Source organism: Sciurus carolinensis, chromosome 6 (genome assembly GCF_902686445.1).
Source record: "Sciurus carolinensis chromosome 6, mSciCar1.2, whole genome shotgun sequence".
NCBI classification, from domain to species: Eukaryota; Metazoa; Chordata; class Mammalia; order Rodentia; family Sciuridae; genus Sciurus; species Sciurus carolinensis.
Genome location: NC_062218.1, coordinates 64,143,711 through 64,164,620, shown reverse-complemented (window position 1 = coordinate 64,164,620; position 20,910 = coordinate 64,143,711). Strand labels below are relative to the sequence as shown.

Here is a 20,910-nt window from a genome sequence, read left to right as displayed (position 1 = left end):
GGCAGGCAGGCTGGCACTTCAGCAGCCTTCGGCTGGTACTGCTAGGCCTCCCGGGGCTGCTGCTGCTCACAGGGCAAGGAAGGGCAGGCTCACTGGAGCGCTTGTCGGGCACACCCTGGGAGGATCGCCAGGGCCAGGGCAACACTGGGACCTTACTTGGATCGCACAGGCCTCCCCCTGGGTTCTGTGGCTCTTGAGTAGGACTTAGGTCACCATCGTGTTCTTGAATTTGCAACTTGCCACAGACACCCAGGTATTGCAGTGGTTGTAACCCATGTTGATCATTGTCTTCAAACTTGTGAGATCCGGGAGTTTGGGGAGCGCCTTACTAGGAGGACTGGGTGAAGCGTCCTTGTCCCAGGTCAGCCATGGGTGCCCCATTACCTGGTCTATGGTGGGCCTCTGTATGGGGTCCACCATGAGTATCTCATGGAAGAAGCTCTATGTGCCCTGCGAGACATGCTGGGGAATGTTCCCTGCTTGATCAGCTTCTTCACCTCCCTATTTCAGCTGCTTGCTGAAAATGGACATCTCCCTGTGAGCATAGCATAGAGGAGGTCTCCTTGGCTCCAGAGTCTGCCAGTGGGGTGGGGGCTCCTATTCCTTCCCACAGGCGATTTCAGGAGCAATGTAGATGAGAGTGCCCCAGTACCTCTTCAGCTTCTTCCCAGCTGTGAGTCTGGTGCTCACTGGCTGTCCACCATGTTCTCCAGTTTCAGGTCAAGGTGAACGATCCCCTTTCAGTGGCAGTACTGCACAGCTGGCAAGATCTGCCTGAACAGTCTGAACAGGGCCTCCTCCTCCTTCTGCATGCCATCAGTTTCTGGGATGAGGCCCCATAGCTGTCCCTTGCCTGCATGCTCCATGATAAGGTGGATATAGTCAATGGTCTCAATGACCTGGAAGAGGGGGATCACATTTGGGTGGTCCAAGATCACCATATCTGGTTCAGATAGGAAGAAGAAGTTTGAGGCTACTTTTACCAAGAGCTTCACCCCAACTTCTGTCCCAGTGAGAAGATGGCGGGCAAGTTTCAACTGGGTGAAACCCATGACCCAATGTCATGCAGAACCATATAATGGTCCCCAAAGGCAGATTCATAGCAATAGCTCTGCCCCTGTAGCTCTACACTGCTCTCACTACTCTCATAGCTCATCCTAACAGGAACAAAGATGCTAGCTGCTAGCCACTAGCCAAAAAAAAAAAAAAAAAAAAAAAAAAAATCAAAACTCCAAAAAACAAAAGGGAAAAAAAAAACACCCAATATCCAAAGACCTACCACCAGCCATCAACCAGCAACCACCAAACACCACCAAACGCACTAACTATCTGGGAGTCTGATAGGTCACCACCAAGAGCTTCTTGTACTCATGGACAAAAAAAAAAAAAAAAAAAAAAAAAACCAGCTGTGGCCATTCACTTATATACTCACAGTTTGAAATTCCCTCAAAATGGCTCCTTGGGAGGTCAGAGCAAGAAATGATCCAGTCAAACCTGGGCATAACCCCCAGTAGTTATCTTATTTTGGGGCCTCCAGGACCTTTCCCACTTTCACAAGAATAAGACTTAAAATCAGCATACTACAGTGACACAGCCACATCAATGTTTACAGCAGCTCAATTCAAAATAGCTAGATTGTGGCACCAACCTAGACGCCCTTCAACAGATGAATAGATAAATTGTGGAATACACACACACACACACACACACACACACACACAAAATGGAATATTACTCAGCCATAAAGAAGAATAAAATTATGGCATTTGCAGGTTAACAGATGGAACTGGAGAGCTAAGTGGAATAAGCCAATCCAACAACAACAACAAAAAAGGCTGAATGTTTTCTCTGATAAGTGGATGCTGATACATAAGGGGACGGTAAGGGAAGAATGAACAAATGTTGGATTGTATAGAGGGAAATGAGGGGAGGGGAGGGGAGGAAGAGAAGGAAAGATGGTAGAATGAGACAAACATCATTACCCCGTCCATGTACATGTATGATTACATGAATGATGTGACTCTACATCATGTACAAGAGAAATGAAAAGTCATACTCCATGTGTGTACAATGAATCAAAATGCATTCTGCTGTCATGTATAACTAAATAGAACAAACAATTTAAAAAAAGAATAAGAGGACTCTGGAAGGTTTTTTGCTTTAGTGAGTTATGGAAACTGATGTTTACTTGATTAGAAATAAAATTTGTAGGATTAAAAAAACTGTAAAGCTAATCTTATTACTCCTCTTCCTGCAATCCCTTTCCTCTATCCTTCATCCATTTTGGGTTTTTAGAAGCTCTCCACTAACTGTGAGATAAAATATAAATCCCTCAAAATGAAAGACAAGGCTTCTGATCATCTAGCCTCACCCTTGCCTACTTTTCCAGCCTCATTAACTACCTCATAATCACCCTCACCTTGGCATATCCTTATCCCTATCAGATTAGCAAAATATCCAAGTCTGACATACTCTTGACAAAGCTGTAAGGAAACAGGAATCTCAAGCACTGCTAAGAGGAAAATAACTGTTAGAATCTCTACAGAGGAAGAGTTGGCAACATATAGCATTTATCCTTTAAACCACAATCTCACTTCTAGTAATCTATCCAAAGATATGCTGGCAAAATATTGTTTATAATAGCAAAAAGGATAGAAGCAACCTAAATGTGTATCAGTAGGGGAGTACATCTGCATGATAAAATAGTACTAGTACACAGCTGTGTGTTATATAGTTGTAAAATTGTATAAGGTGATATAAAAATTGCTATGTAATGAATGAAAAAAGATAAACAACAGTGTAAATAAGATCTTATCTTGTGTGTAAGAAAGAGGGTAAAGTGAATGTATTTATTATACTTTTTAAAAAAGAAAGATTACATCCAGAACTAGCAACAAATTATCTATGCAAGAGGAAGAGGGGAAGGAAACAGCAAAGAGAGGAAAGATTTGGAAGCTAGACTTCTCTGAACATGCCTGTTTTACAGCTCTTACTTTGGAACTACAAAAATATTTTTCATTATTACAGAACAAAAATAATTCAAAAAGAAAAAAGGGAAGAGGCAGAATTTGGGTCAGAAAGATACTATTATTCTGTAGATATGAGGTATCCCCCAAAAGTTCATGTGTGAGACAATGCAAGAATTTTCAGAGGTGAAATAATAGGGTATAGAACCTTAACCTAATCAGTGGATTAATTCACTGATATGGATTAACGGGGATGCAACTGTTGGAAGGTGGGATGTGACTGGAGGAGGTAGGTCACTGTGGGCATGATTTGGAGTTTATATTCTGTCCCTGGTGAGTGGCGCTCTCTCTGGGCTTCCAGATTGCCATGGCTGAGCTGCTTTCCTCCTCCATCCCCTTCCGCCATGCTGCCTTATGTTGGGCCAGAGCTATGGAATCATCTGACTATGGACTCAACCTCTGAAACGTTGAGCCAAAATTAACTTTTCCTCCTCTAACTGTTCTTGTCAGGTCTTCTGGTCACAGCAGTGCAAAAGCTGTCTAAAACAGATAATATGCAGCTTAACCATCGATATTGCTCTCTCAATGCCACAGAAATATAATGGGGCCCAACTCTCATTTTTCAAATACATGTACCCAGTTATCTCAAGTGTCCAAATTTACCTTTAATTCTAAAAAATAAAAAATAAAAAAAGGTAAAAGTTAGTACCCAAAAGACCCAAAATGAAATCATTCTTCATATGTTCTACTTTCAATGACTGTAACCAAACTGTACTTGTTTCTTTCTATATTAATCCAGGCTGAAAGGTAACTGGCAATTTGACAAAATCATTGTCTCAAGTGAACCGAGTTTATTTCTAATCCACTTGGAATCTCTCCTAATGCAGTATTAGATGACAAAGCAGTAGAGTCTATACAGGATATGCCAAGTTTGAGGATAGATTTAGGAAGGTACAGAACTAATATCTTTGAATTATCACACAGTTAATGTTTCAAGTTTGTTTCAATAAGTGTGAATAGTGTTGAAAAAGCCATAGCCTCTAAACTGGAAGGAGTCAATAGAACTGAAGAAGACTTAAATAATAATGAGTGATCTTTTTAACACCTATTTAGTATCCAATATTTACTAAAAGTATTTCTAATCCTTGTTGTGATCCTTCCTAGTTGATTATATAGTTTCATTTTCAGAGAAAGAAGCTGTGATCTTAAACAAGGTCAGGAAAACTTTCTTAAGGTCAATATGTCTCAGACAAAATACGAAACGAGGACTTTCTAATGCCTATATACATTTTTTCTACTGCATAAATAGAGTTCGCCACAATAACAACTTCAACAAGAAAAGACTATGGTTGAACAGATTATAAATGATTTCCTTTGGCAAGAAAATATTCCTTCTCCTCAACATAATCAAAATGAAATTATTTCAAATGATAAATTGATTTCTTCTAGGGCAGTGGTTCTCAAACTTCAGCATGCATTGGAATCACCTGGAGGACTTGAACTTCAGATTGGTGAGCCTCACTCTGAATGTACCTTTTAGTAAATTCAGAAGGTCTGGGATAGTGGCTGAGAATTTGCATTTCTACCAAGGAACTATTCTGAAATAGTCTTATTTTATTGGCTTGCAGGAACCAACTAAGCTCCTGTAATTTATTAACTTTTAAATAACAACCAAAGACATTCTGCATATACATTAAAGCTGTATCATTACTTCATTAGTTAAGTCAAAGCTAGTCTGCCAACACTTAAGTAATACCACTTAACATTGCCATCATAGTTCATTTAAAACCAGATGCATTATGAAAATGAGTATTTTTTCAAATAGGAAGAAAAATAAAAATTTTCCATCTAACATTGTTATGATTTGGATGTGAGATGTCCCCCAAAAGCTCACGTGTGAGACAATGCAGGAAGGTTCAGAGGAGAAACAATTGGGTTGTAAGAGTCTTAACCTAATCAGTGAATTAATCCCTGGTGGGATTAACTGAAGTGGTAGGGTGTGGCTGGAGGAGGTGGGAACTGGGGCATGGCTATGGGGTATATATTTTGCATCCGGCAAGTGGAGTCTCTCTGCTTCCTGATCGCATTATAAGAGCTGCTTTCCTCTGCCACCCTCTCCTGCCATGATGTTCAGCTTTACCTCAAGCCCCAAGGAATGGAGCTGGCCTTCTATGGACTAAGACCTCTGAAACCTCAAATAAAACTCTCCTCCTCTACAATTGTGCTGGTAGGACCATTTAGTCACAGTAATGAAAAAGCTGACTAAAAAAAGCATAATTAGCTTTTAAAAAAATCTTTAATCTCAATTCCTCAAACCCATCAGGGTCGTGTATTTTCACTGTATTATAAATGATCTCCTATACCATGCACTAAATTAGACATTTCTCAGTGTAACATATAACCTGAAAGATTCTAACCTGGCAGAGGGTACTTTTGCCTTCAGTCAGAAATGAGGAGATTGATTAACCACATGAATTTGTTTATTGAACCAAACTCAGGCTCCTGCTTATTTCTCTCTGTACATATACCATCTTTGAGTTAGGCAGCAGTTAGTACCATAAAAGCCTACACAGATTGTACACAGCCATATATCATCTATTCACTTATTATAATCTCTCTTAGCATATAATGTTTAGATTTCAAGGTTAGTATGAAAAACCTTGTAAGTCTTGGGTACTTTTTCTGTAGTAGAAAAAACACTAGTGGAGTTTCTAGTTTCTGATTCCTCCACTAGTGTTCTTTCTACTACAGAAAAAGTACCCAAGACTTACAAGGTTTTTCACTAACAGAGACTAGTGACCTTAGGCAAGTCACCTAAATTCTAATCTCACTTTTCTCATCTTTAAAACACATAATTTGATAATCACCCTGGTGAGCTGCAGCTCTGATATGTTGTGCTACAGACTATCATATTTGGAACGTTAACTGCCTGCATTCAAATCTCAGTTCCAATACCAAGATGTAAATTTTGAAAAAGCACTTCATATTTCACTGAACATCAGTTTTTTTAATCAGTAAAATGGATCACATGGCTGATGAGGCACTACATGTAAAGTGCTTAATACAGTTACTGTGCATGGAAAATACTTAATAACTGGGGCTGCTCTCATTATTACCACTTTAACTGAGAATTTAATAAAGAATAACACATATACGAACCAGCCAAAAACAATATCCACACTCATCTTCTAAGGAAAACATCTCAGAAGCAGTTCTTTGTTCAACTTTTTTGTCTTGTAACCCTAAAACCCCAGCTACAGATGAAAGGATGAGGAATTGACCTATGTACAGTCTTTAGAACTGAACATGAGGATGACTGACAGGCCCCAACAGAAGTTGGGACTAGAAGAAGAGAAGATTCTAGATTGGATAATGTCTAACCAATTCAATTAGATCTTATTTCTTGAGGAGACTGAATATGAGACATAAAGATTGCTAATTACTAACTAGAAGCTGACACCGCCAGTCATGGTAGAGAGACAGAAAGAAGTCATAAAAAGGTGATCAGAAAAGGAGCAGAGAACAGCAGGTACAGCATGAGAAGGGAACAGCGATTAGCAGAGCTGCCAATGAGTCACCAGAGCAAAGTCAGGGCCAATAAATTCAGTGACTGTTCTGCTGTTCCACTTGGTGAGGAATGGCAGTGTGAAAGCAGTTTCCACAAAGTCCGACAGCTCTTCAGAAGGACCTCAGAATGGAGGAGATAGGAGGAAATGTGAAAGGGGCAAAAGAGGAAAAGCAGGGTGGCAGAGATCAATCTTCACTTGAATTAGTGAAGCTCGACTTTTATGTTTTATAAATACTGATTTCATTTGAAAATGGCTTCCACTGCTTGGCAGGGAGGTGGTAAAGTGGGAAGAAAGTTGGGACTGAGCAAACACCCTGTAAACTCCCAGAGACACTTTCATTACACTTAGAGATGGACTGTGTTGGGCTTCTTTCCTTCCCCAGGAATCTTTACAATATACTTTCACCTCTTAAGGTATGTCTCCAAGCCTTAAAATCAGAACAGATGGAACCAATACTCTGTCATTTTGTATCTCATTAAAAAGCCATGCACAGGGCTGGGGTTGTGGCTCAGTGGTAGAGCACTTGCATAGCACATGTGAGGTTCTGGGTTCAATCCTCAGCACCACATAAAAATAAATTTTTTAGCAAAGGTATTGTATCCATCTACAACTAAAAATATATTTAAAAAAATATGTACAGAGTTTGCTGCCATCCTATATTTAAATTAAACCTGAGATAGATTTTAATAAGTATGAACATTTACTGATCCTAGTATACATACTGATCCCCAACATACTTATTGATTCACAACTGCTATTGATCACTGCTTAATTGAACTCTAGTTTCACCTTATTTTTATTCCCCTTCCAATTTTAAAGAGTACAAATATAACTTGAATCTTTATCCTTTATTTTGTTGATGTTAGATATTCCCTGCAGTTTAGGACTGGGGATGTAGCTCAGTGGTAGAGTGCTTGACTAGATATGCTCTGCAGTTCAAAAATTTATGCCACCCTGACAAAGCATATCTGCAAAATAACAAGAACAACAACAACAAATTCTCTTTGTATCTAAGTTTCATTTCTTGCCACCTTTTCTTAGGATTACCCTATCAAATGTCCTTTTATCTCATATGTTCAACTGCTTTAACAGAATACAACATCTCTATATTTCCAGTCTTCATCACTTTGAAAGATACACAAAGCAAAAAAACAAACAAACAAACAAACAAAAAAAAAAACATTACTTCAACCAAGTCACCCTCAGGCTACTATCAGCCACCTTTCTCACTTCCTTTCAGTCCACTTCTCCATTTCCCCCTCCTTCACCCTGGATCAAGCTGCCAGTATTTCTCACTTATAAACTGCAACAGACTTCTTATAAGTTTCTTCCCATGCTTGGACCCCTTCCCAGTCTATTTTTCATAATGAGCTCAAATGAGTCTTTCAAGATATAAGCCTATTCATGTCATACCTATGGATTTAATTAATGTTAAGTAGATATATTTTAGGCCTTTGAAAATTTAAAAATAATTGAGAATGGACAATGAACAATTGGTGAAATCATTTATGGGATGGAGATTGCAAAGATGGGTAAAGTCACATCATTTATATAAATGACATCTAAGGAATGTAGACAAACTTTAGATTGGAATAATTATTAATGTACTTTAATCACACATACTTTAGAGCTATTATATTTGATAAAAGAAAAATTTAAAGATATCCTAAAATTAATTATTTAATTACAAAGGCTGGAGGGTGAAGGGGGGGGGAAATCAATCAGTTAACAGTAATAGACCAAAGCAAAAATTTTTTAAAAATCTATTCCACATTCCTGAATGTCATTGAAACTCAATGGACATTCAAACCCCAGGCTGCTGAACCACCAGGCATCATCAAATCCTGTTTACAACCCCCAACCAATTCAGAAGCAACAAATACTTCTTATAGACCATTCTCCTATCTGAAAACGTTCCCCGTTTTGCATTATCCTGCCCTCTTATCTATTGCCAATGCTGTTCAATATAAATAATTTATGCTTTCCTTCTCCAAATTTTCATTATGAAAATCTTCCTGGCTTATGGGTCCAGTGGATATATTTCCAACTGCTATCTAACCTTTTTCCTTGCTAATGGTAGCTTCAGGAACTTGTCGTAGGATCAGTCCTTTTCTGGCTACCATCTTTCATTTCAGAGATCCCTCGGGCTCAATAATTTTGTTTTAACATAATATGTTTTATTCATCTAGACCTGTGCTAAACAACATGGTGGTCACTAGTTCTTAAAAGGTAACTAGTGCAATTGAGATATGCTGAAAATATAAAACATATCAGATTTTCTATTTCAAAGATTTAGCACTTATTAAAATGATCCCATGTAATAGTTCTGGTCCAAGTTCTGTCATTCCTGAGTAAACAGAAATATTACCCTGTGTCTGAATTTCTCTAACCATAAATGAGGGGTGAACCACCATAACACACATGCCACCTGCCTTAGATGCTGCATTTCCAGGGAACAGAGGCTACAAAATAAGCAATGCCTCTTTGTCCTTCAAGACAGCTTAGGCAGCACCTTCTCAGGAAGTTTTTCTCCTGCAATATGAAAAATGTGCTACTTTTTTCTTGACCATAAAAGCATTTATCATGCATTATGTTCCCAACTAAAGGGCGGATTCATTGACAACTAAAGGGCTTTCTCATCTTTGTACCTCTAGTGACTGTCAGAATCTGACTTTAGGAGCTCCACATATATTTGCTAAATGAATAACCTGATGGGTCCCACTGCGATGGTAACAAACTCCTGGAGACAACTGAACGTGGTCCTTTTTAATCTCTAGTGCAGTCACAATGATTACACAAAATTTTAAACAATTATGAAGACTTAAACTGGCAACTATCCACTTTAAGTATAATGATTTGTAAAAACTGAGAACATGCTTTGCTTGCATTGCCAGAATACAACATTAAGCCCATTCAAATCACATTAATGATGTAAGCAAAACAACAAAATTTGATGGTTTATTAGCAAATGTTAAGAGATCACTGAAGTAAAGAGGTCTTGCCTTTCAAATTTCACATTCTATGTTTCAGCACCATATCTGAGCTACATGAACTACATAAAGAAAGGATAATGTGTCTAAAGCCAGGCACAGTGGTACATACTTGTAGTCCTAGATACTCTGGAGGCTGTGGCAGGAGGATCACTTGACCCTACGAGTTTGAGGCCAGCCTGGGCAACACAACAAGACCATGTTGCAAACAAAAAGGAGGAAGAAGAAAAAATGAAAATATGTCTAAAGATAAAGTGGTGGCAAAAAAAATAATACTTCTTACAGAAACCAGTAAATGGGCAAAGTCTAGACACTTAGATATTATCAAAATGTCTTATATCTGTAGTAAATTCTTAAGAAATATTTTAAGAATAAATTAACTTTAAATACTTCTAACCACATAAAGAAATTAACTCAAAATGAATCAAAATCCTAACGTTTATTTTACAACCATAAAATACTTAGAAGAAAATATAGACATAAATCTTCATTACACTGGGTTAGGCAAGTTTCTTAGATATGGCATCAAAAGTACAAGCAACAAAAGAAAAAGGAGATCACTGGATTTCATCAAAATCAAAAGTTTTCATGCTGCAAATAATATCCCCAAAAAAGTAAAAGTACAATTCACAGAACTGAAGAAAATGTTTGTAAATCATGTGTCTAAGTGACTTGTATCTAGAATAAAGAACTGTTAACACAGTTTTCAAAAGGCAACACACTTTTAAAATGGGCAAAGGGTCTGAACAGACATTCTTTAAGAAAATAGAAAAATGGCCAGTAAGCACATGAAAAGATGCTCAAAATCATTAGCCATCAGGAAAGTATAAATCAAAACTGTAATGAAATATCACTTTATACCTAATCAGATGGCTTTAATAGGAAAGATGATGTTGGAAAGGATATGAAAAAAAAATAGAATTCTCATACTCTGCTGATGGTCATGTAACATGGTGGTAAAAACCATTTTGGAAAATAATGTGACAGTTACCATGTGACCTACCAATTCCTCTGCCAAATATGTATCAGAGAATGAAGGCATATGTCTACACAAAAACTTGTACAAAAATATTCACAGCAGCATTAACAATCCCCAAAGTGGAAACACAGATGTATGTTGCCTAGTGAGTAGACAAATAAAATTCAGTATTTCCACACAATGAAATTTATTTAGCAATGAAAAGAAATGAAGTCCTGCCACAATATGAATGAATCTTGAACAGATTATGTTAAGTGAAAGAAATCAGCCTAAAAGAGTATATATTGTGTGATTCCACTGGTAAGAAATGTCCAGAAAGCATACCAATGGTTGCCTAGGCCTAGAGGGATTGGGGGAAAATGTGGCTAAAGGGTATGGGAATTGTTTTGGGGGTAAAGAAAATATTCTCAAATTTATAGTAGCATTGATAGCACAACTGTAAATATATTTAAAACCACTGAAGTATATCCTCTAGATGGATGAACTGTATGGTTTATGAATTGTATCTTAGACAATCGGATGTAATATTTCTTGGAAGAAATATTGCCAAATAGCTATAAATCCATAAGTGTTCAAAATCTAAATACCAGATCACTCACTGCCTTCATTAACCAAATAGGTATGCTCCTTGGGAAGATGTCAGGAGCGAAGGGGGTGGAGGATCAGCAATCAGGGCCATACTGACACCACAGAGTAGAGGCTTTACCTTAGCATTCTCTTACGCAGAATCACCAAAATTTCTTCTGAAATTTGAGTAATTGGTTAGCTAATAGAGTTAGACGTCCCAATAATAATGCAGTGAAATCTACAGACATAAAAAGAAAAGGTTGGTCATGTAGAACAGGAAAATACTGGGTCATGTGTGTGTCACCTTTAATGGTCAGTATGCTTTGACAGGTAAAGAGACACTGAATTGATATCCTAAAAGTGGGAGAACAGCAGAGCCCTCCCACACAATATATATACTTTATGTTCAGTAAGCTGTCAAGAGATTTCTGCACCAGAAAAACTTGTTGCATCATACAAAAAGCCCATTTATCTTGCCTTTTAAGACATTTAAGTAGTGGAATACTGCACACATACCCCAAGTCCTCTGGGCCTAGGTGACCATCAGTATACTTTCTGGATGGTTCATATCAATGGAATCATGAAATATGTAGTGAAAGACTGGCTTTTTTCATTTAGCATAATGTTTTAAAGGTACCACTAAAAATGCAAAAGACATGAACAAAAGAAAAGTCATGAACAAATTTTAAAAGATCTTAACAGTTCACCTGTACTATAGGCACTCTACTTTTAAATTACATTTAAAAGTTTACTTACTAAGACAGTAAGTTCAAGTGCAAATGTTCATAATATGTTTTTCTATAAACTACTACTAAATGGTGACTAAGTTTTCAAGGTCAGTACTTAGAATTGTAGTACCACCCAACCCAAGCATTCTCTACAACAATGTACCCATGGTGGTGGTGGGGGGGGGGGGGACCATTCATTGTAAACCCAGGGATTTATCTTCTTCGAGCCTCTAACTTAAAAAATAATCACAGCTTCAAACACTATCAATTCAAATATAAAAGGAACACTGAATGATCTTTTAAAAAATCTCTAACATTAAGCAATGATGTGCAGAACTCTCCAACATTTCAGTGAAACCTGTATCACAAGGTGATTTGTCAAAAGATAAAATAAAATTAGTTATTCTCAGTTCAAGTTGTGATACATAATAGCTTTCTAAACTCCCTGAGCTTTGTAAGACAACTAGTAATTTGTATGGCTTGTTTTTGTTACTATTTCTGTTAATACCAAAAAGTTTAAAAGTTAATAAAAATTAGAGTCTGCCTTAGAAAATAAAGGCAATTTAAGTATGAAATAAAAAATAATCACATGTTACAACCAGAGAATTTTGCACTATTATTTATTTTCTTTTTCTGTTATTTTAAGAGACTCCCTTCCCCCCTACCCCAACATTTCTTATAGTTCTTTGGAATCAAGACAAATAACAAGTAAATACTAGAAATAGCAAAGGTACCAAATTAAGTAATTTGCCTAAGTAGCCTGGTTCCAGAGCTTACCTTCTTACCTACTAACTCCCTCTTCCAGAGAACAAATCTCATTTACACCTTTCTCTAATTCCCCATAACACTGGGCTAAGAACACAGAAATATTTGCTTGCAATGTGTACAGCTCACAGAACATTTTCTTATGAACTCAACTCTAAGTGGTTGTTAACCTATCCTGAGATTCAAATCTAAATATTACCATTAAAAATCAAACAAAAAGCATTTATTACACTTCTTTTATGCTTAGGGAATATGTAGCATGTTTATAATGCTTACAAATAAGCAATTCACTAAAATTTATGACTCAGATACCAACAGTTAGGTATATATAAAACCACAGGACTGACCCGTCAACCTAAAACAAACATCAACATGTCTACAAAAAAGTATCAAAAGTTCTAGAAAAAAAATGTCAAGCAATGGTAAAATTACATCTCGCATACTATCCCTTGGCCATATTCCTGATGCTTTTTTTCCCATCACTACCACTTTCCTCATATTCTAAATTACCATGTGAAGATTTTAATCACCATTAGAGGGTTTGCACAGGTAAAATGGCTGCAAAGTACACAGCTCCATCACTAATTATTTCTTTTGGAGAAAGTGGGAACTTTTAGTGCTTCCCATGTATATGTTCCACAACATACATTGTTTTCTGTGTTTGACGAGCAAAAACCTTGGTAGCCTGACATAGTGGACTGGAGGTGACTGATAGGAGAAGAAAACACAATTCATATATTTGAAAGCAAAAATGATTGAGAATATTCAGCAAGGTTTTTGTTTGTTGGTTTGTTTTGTTTTTGTGGTGTTGGGGACTGAACCCAGAGCTTCATGCTCTGATGCTGATTTACACCTCCAGTCCACTATCAGTCAAGTTAGAATTACCAGTATAAAACTATCGCAGATTCTTTATTTCTAGTTTTCTCTCTCCAATAGTCAATGCTTGATCTCACAAATACTCAAAATGTACAACACTTTGTGATATCCACTTGTTCTTTGATTTATGAGTTTGAGGTTCTGATCTTTTTGCTGACATATAAAAATATATTCTGTAATTTACCTGTATTTTGTAAAAATGAACAGAGTGTTTCTTTTTAAGGAAGTATTTAATAAAAAGGTTAAGTATCAAGTTAACATCGATAAGTTATTTACAATTACATTCTAAAATCAAGTGTAAGACATATTACATTAAGTTTTTTTTAAGTATTAATGTTTACAATGATTTAAAAGTGGTTGCAACACTAACTCTGGCAATGTCAGAGTCAGATAAATTAACATATACTCTGGTAATACCAAAATATCTAGTGAGTAATAAAAATTTCTTACAACTCAATTTTTAAAAAGCTAAATAGACCATTCTAAAACTACGCAAAAGTTCTCAATAGATATATTACTAAAGACATGAAAAGATCTTCAATATCATTAGCCATCAAGGAAATGAAAATCAGTATAATAAGATTCTACTCCACACTGACCTGGACAGTTAGAAAAACCAAATAACAATAAGATGTTGGCAAGGATGCAGAGAAATCTGCAACCTCATTCACTGCTAATGGGAATATATAATGCTGTAGTCACTTTGGAAAAGGGTCTCACTGTTCCTCAAATGATTAACCAGAGAATTACCATATGAACCATCAATTACATGTCAAGCATATGACCAAGAAACTTTGAAACAGGTACACAAATATCTATAGCAGCATTATTCATAACAGCCCCCCAAAATGAGAATAACCCCCCAAGTGTCCAGCAACTGATAAACTTTTTCCACCCTGTTCTGGAGACAGAACCAAGGCCTTACGTATGCTAAGCACAAGTTCTACCACTGAGCTATACCCTCAGCCTAACATTACCAACTCTAAAGAACCCAAAGGAAGCTAGCTGAAAATGCTACCTGGCTGCAAAGAAGGGTCATTAATTATAGGGAGAATAAAGGACCTCTCACATTATGAAGTCAAAAGCAGAAGAAAAATAACAGATGAGGGAACCATTTCTAGGTAACAGAACTGGGTCATAACCAAGGAACCTCACTGCCCCCAAAGTAGGGGACACTAACAATATGTGCCTGGCTAGACTTCACAACTTCTCTGGATCATCATTTGCTAAATGCCTTCCACTCCTCTATTTTAAGGGAAGTGTCTATAGAGGTTATCCTGTACCTGTATCACCATTCTATAGGGGGGGTCTACCTTTTCCGTTCATAGGTTTCTATCAATTTGTGCACAGCACTCCCTTCAAGAAGTGGCACCTAATCCTCCCCTTCCCTTTTTAAAATCTGAGATGACCTTGTGCTTTTTTTGACTAACAAAATGTAGAAGTGACATATGACTCAAGAAGACTTGTCAGCTCTTGTCCTCTTGGAACACTACTACCACTATGTAAAAAGCCCAGGCTATTCCCAGTGAAGAGGCCACATGAAAGAGAATCAATCTGCCCCACTGATGCCTCCAGATAATAAGTAGACACTTGAGGACATCTTAAACTATCCAGTGAAGCTGTCAGATGACTGAAGCCACTGGACTGACTCTAGGCAAAAGCATTTAAAACCTAATTGAAAAAAAAAAAAAAAATTCCAGCTAAAGTCTAGCTTAAATAACAAAATCATGAACCAATAACTTCTTTTAAATTAAACCAGATTTGAAACTTGTAAACCAACAGATAACTTACATGGTGATAAATAAAATAATCATGCATCTTAAAATGGGCAGCCTCTTAATTCTAATGCTCCCGATCTTCTGACTCAAAATTTTAAATGGATACAGAAGGAGCAACATCAACTTCATGTAAATGTCACTATATATGTAATAAAATAAAATGGATAATATCCTTGATGTTATAAAATAAAAACAAGTGGAGTTATAGTCTCAGTGTTATGTCCCCCAAAATTCATATGTTGAAAGCTAAACACCAAGGTGACAACATTAGAAGTGATTAAGCTTCCTAGAATGGCATTAATGCTCTTAAAAAGAAGTCTTAGAGAGCTGCCTTCCCCTTCTGCTATGTGAGGACACAAAGAAGGAACCATTTATGAAAATCAGGTCCATATCAACACTGAATCTACTGGCATCTGGATCTTGTACTTCCAGAACTGAGAACAATAAATTTCTGCTATTTATAAATTGCCTAGTATAAGGATTTTTATTATAGCAGCCTGAGCAGATTAAGACAAATGACTAGCAACCTTGAATTATGGGTCACTTTTTAATGGCAAGGTTTAAAATTTTTAACTTCAATTAAATTCTTAAAATGCCACTAAAATTACTATAACCTAAGACATAACATAATGAGAACAGTAAATTGCAGGCCATTTTTAAAAGACATCCTTAGGGGATATGTTCTAAGACACTGCAGATACCTGAAATAGAGTCATATATATGCAAACAAACCTATGATAATGTTTAATTTATAAATTAGGCACAGTAAAAAATTAATAACAATAACTAAAAAATAGAACAATCATACTATAAAAATCTTATTTAAAATTTATGAATTATTTAGTTCTGGAATTTTTTCTTTTAATATTTTCTAAAAGTGGTTGACCATGAATAACTGAAATAGGATAAGGGGGAATACTCTATTCAAAAAGTAGAATTACTTATTGAGGCCAAAACAAAATGGACATTGTGGACTGGGGTTGTAGCTCACTGGTAGAGTGCTTGCCTAGCATGTGTAAGGCACTTGGTTCGATTCTCTGCACCATGTATAAATAAATAAAGGTTCATTAACAACAAAAACAATTTTTAAAAAAAATGGACATTGTGCTAAATTTTAACATGAAATTCTTCTATTGGGGGGCTCCAAATAAAAAAAATAAGAATTCTGAAGTCAGAAATACAATAGAATAGACATTATGCCACCAGAAATGGACTAGTAATCAGGACACCTAGAATGTTTATGCCAACTCTATACTACCTACACATGGGTGAACAAACTGTACTCATTCTGTCCCTTAGTCATACATTTTTATGCTGACTTTTTGCAGAAACCAGTATAATTGACCTCTGCCGGTTATTGAACTCTCCTTTTATTTCCCTTTACAGGCTTGTTTGTCTTCATATTAGACTAATATCTATTAAGGATAGAGATATTTCTTTAAACCTGTTGAACGAATGAGCAACTGAACAAAAGAACAAGGAACATACAGCAATTGTTCATACATACTTACCATGTAGAAAATATTTTTTTTCTCTCAAGCTTTACAACTACATTTTAACAACTCCAGGATGGATTTTCAAACTTCCATATAATTACCTATTTAGTTTGGAATACTATAGTTTTTCAGTTACTTCAAATTTCTTAATGAACAATAAAAACCATTCAAAATTTCATAAAGTCATTTACTATGACTAGCATCACTGGAATAAAGCAGGTGATCAAAAAACAAGAGAATGAATTGAATCTAGGAAATAATTTTGCAACAGCCAATAAAATCAAGTAAACCCGGCTGGGGAGATAGCTCAGCTGGTAGAGTGCTTGCCTCACAAGCACAAGGCCCTGAGTTCGATCCCCAGTACCCCCCCCCAAAAAAAAAAAAAAATCAAGTAAGCCATTGTGGTTATATCACCGAAGACCATACTCAGATTGTGGTTATATCACCTAAGACCATACTCAGAAATCATTTTCATGACATGACTCAAATGAAGATGTTTACACAAGCATTCCTATCATAATGGTACAGCAAAAGAAATGTGAAAGAACAACAAAAAAAACAATGACTATCAAATATGATTTAATCAATAATTAGAATAGATAGCAAATGTGAAATATCAAACAAGATTTGAAAAGAAGGATGATCATAAGTAACACATATATGAGTCTAGGAAATATTTAGTTTTAAGTAGAAAATATCAAAAGTATTATTTCAAAAATCACTTTTACAGCTGGGTGCAGTGGTGCATGCCTGTAATCCCACTGGCTTGGGAGGCTGAGACATAAGGATCATGAGTTCAAAGCCAGCCTCAACAACTTATTGAGGCCCTAAGCAACTCAGCAAGAGCTTGTCTCTAAATAAAATATTAAAAAAGGATTGGAGATGTGGCTTAGTGGTGAAGTGCCCCTGGATTCAACCCCTGGTACAAAAAAAAAAAAAAATCACTTTTACATAGAAGCAGAAGAAAAAAAAGAATATACAACAGATACAAACTTTAAGGAGGGGCAACTTTATATAAATGAAAAGTTAGAATCAGTTACCCTGACAGTGCTGTAACAGGCACTAAAAAGAGAAAAACATCACTGGGAAAATGTGTACAACCAAATCTTTTTTAGACTAAATTATCCATTTCTTCAAGCATTTTATGGACTTTTATGGACATTGTCCCCTTAAAGAAAGCAAAGTTCATAATTTTATATCACACTGAATGTATACTTAAAACTGCTTTGGGGTTTAGAATTACTACAGCAACAATATGGGTATCGGAAGAGGAAAGTGTCATGGCAACATTAGATGTCACAAAAGAGCAGTCTGGGCTAAGAAGACAATATCTTGCCTAACAAGAGAAGTTAATAATGAAATGGATGACTAAATAGAAAATAAACAGTAATACTGTCAGATACTGAATAAATAGCACCAATGAAATAGCTGAATTAGGAAAAGCTAACAGGTTAATATTGTATCTTTAAAATATTTTAAAATAACACCCATTTGGAAAATTATGAAATATCTCTTTAGAAAGTCTATGATTTCAGAATAACTCATTTTTCCACAGTATGGAAGCAAGTCCAACACTAACTGCAACAAAACTTCTGGAGAGAAAAGTTCTCCTCAAAAATGCAACCAAATCATCTTTTAAAAAAGCTGAAAGTTACAGGCCAGTTGTACTGAATTTTTGCAAGAGACATCAGGGGCAATGGAATGGTGACTGAGTCTTTTATATTTCAGTAAAGTAAGTCAAGTTGTTAATTATAACTAGAATCATTTCATTAAAATAATCATTCATGAAATTATCAGGCCACCATCAAAATGGACATATTTTCTCTCTTCCAGGATTTTCAATAAGAAATAAAGCCAGGAGTAAAAAAAGAGATATAAAACATAAGTGCCACTTGTGTGATCACACATTAAAGTTACCATTTCATTTTGTGACTACAAATTAAAGCACATGGCCAGGGGAGATTAATAAACAACTTAACCAAGAGTTGGAAACATATTACACTTTCTAAGCTTTACGCTCATTAAGAAACTCAGAGTACTTTTCGAGAGGTAGTTTAGATTTTGCATTTATTTAAGCGCAGATAATGAACATTTTAGCTGCCTTTCTTTGCTGGTTTTTATGCCAAGTCCTTTTGAAGCTGGGGATGATTAGGTCGACTCCAAGAAGGAAAGCAGCTCTTGCGGGAAATGGTATCCTCAAACAGCCCAGAACACCGGTGACGCACTAGGAGCTTGGAAAATATCCCATTTACCTTGCTGGGAGCAGCCAGCTAGGTAGGAAGATGTCGTCCACGTGCACTATTGTTTTCCAGATACGTTTATTTCTTTTTAACTTCTGCTTTAATATCAGTTCCCTTAACCTCAATCTAATGGGGGCAGGGGGTATGGCAGCGCCGCTGGTGGTACCTGAGCGCAACACGAGTTTAAATAATAAACACACACATTTATTTATTTTTTAATTGCAGCATACTCAGTACCCTCACCTCTCTTCCACACTTCTGCCGTCACCCCACGCTGGTCTTCGCCACTGCCGCTTCCTTGGGTCCCCATGACAACCCCACCCCAGGGCGGGCCCCCTCGGCAGCCTCCTGGCCCCTGCCTGGGCCTGCCAGCCACACTTGCCCGGCAACTGACGGCTCCACCTGCCCTCCGCCGCCACCCTCCCAGCTCCTGAGAGCAGGGCGAGGACCCCTCCTGGCGCGCGGGCCCAATCCCGGGTGAGGGCAAGACCCTCATCGGCAGGTGACGTGGGGCGGGGCAGCCCGACGCGGAGCTGGGGAGGTTCCAACCCAAACCTCTAACGAGTGTCGTGGGGGCCAGGTACGACCCCCAAATGGGGTGCGGCCGCCCCGATCCCCTCTCTGGCTGAGGAGAGCTGAGGGACAGGCGCAGGGGGCGCGAAGGAACTCGTCTGTTGTCACAAACAACGACGCGTCGCGGCGGCAAGAGATGCTGGGGCCGATGCTCACCTTGAAGGGGTTGTTGATATCCGGATCCGCAAACGGGTTACTGTCAAAATCCGACATCTCTCTCGCGCTCGGCGTCACCCACCCGACCCAGGCGCAGAGAGAGAGACGAGGCGAGGCCGCCGCCCCCCTGCGCGCTCACGTCGCCGCCGCCGCCGAGCAGATCCGGGTGCAGCTCGCGGGGCCACCCAGCCGGCCGTGCCACTGAGCATGCCCGGTGCGACGGGCTCCGGGCCGGCAGCACCGCTCCCGCTCGCCGTCCCGTTCCTCCGGGCCTGGATCCCACGCTCCGGGCTTTTGCTAGGATCGAGTAGGGAGCAAGGGCGGAGGGAGCTGGGAGCCGAGGGGGAGCGAGGCTGACGCGTCCCACACTCCTAGGACCCGAGTGAGATGAGCGATTATGTCTGGCTGGATGCGATTATATTAGCATCGATTTAAAATTGGCTTCCTAGGACCCACCGTGCGTAACTTAGGGAAGAGGTGGTGTTTCGTGGGGAAGACGCACACCGATCCCACTTGTCAGGTTGGGGAGGCGATCTGGGATGCGGCCTGCACACCTGGGGAGCGAGTGGCCGTGGGAACACGCTTCTGGCACGCGGCTGCGGTGGCCAGGGAACTGAAGAAACCTCCGCAGCAGTCCCCAAAGAACGGCCGGGGGTCGCGGCCCTCGCTAATGAATTTTGCGCACGCCGGACCCAACCTGGGAATCCTAACCTCCCATTTTCCTGTCCCTCCGATTCTAGGTTGCTGCAAAATCATGGAGAACCATCTCGGTCCTGCCGATCCGAACTTGCTCCAAGGAGGGTTGGGAGAGAAAAGAAATGCAGTACCGGGTCTCAGTACTTCCCATCCACCCCCACCCGAGAAATGATGGGTGAGAGCTGGAGAAGGAAAGAAGAGAGCATGAGTCCCGAGATGAAGGCCTCCAAGTTAATAGGAGTGGAAGACAGAAGCCAGGTTTTTGTTTACGTTTAGTGCAAAATATACACCTCGTGATTTTTTGCCTATTCTTATCCCAACGTCAGGGATGAGATTATCATCTGCATGTATAAGGAATACATTTGTATCGTGCACTGAGCCACTCCTGAACTTTGTTGAGGGGATATCGTTTTCCCCACAATTGTCCTCCTTCCACGCTAACATAAAAGCATTCAGGTGAAGCTAGTGAGAGCCAGAATTAGTTTGTCTTTCTAGGTTTCTAAGAATTGGCAGTATCTAGATTTAATCTTT

The 20,910-nt window shown here is 38.4% G+C and overlaps 1 protein-coding gene across 2 annotated transcripts in view; it reads right to left on the bottom strand.

The window, feature by feature from the left end:
• Scamp1 (secretory carrier membrane protein 1) overlaps window positions 1-19,867 on the bottom strand; it is a 115,957-nt gene extending 96,090 nt beyond the window's left edge. For both annotated transcript variants that reach the window (XM_047556503.1, XM_047556504.1), the window contains exon 1: window positions 19,684-19,867. In XM_047556503.1, the coding sequence (XP_047412459.1) occupies window positions 19,684-19,740 (57 nt within the window). In that variant the 5' untranslated portion in view covers window positions 19,741-19,867. The remainder of the gene's footprint in view (window positions 1-19,683) is intronic.
• Between the last annotated feature and the right edge of the window lie 1,043 nt (window positions 19,868-20,910).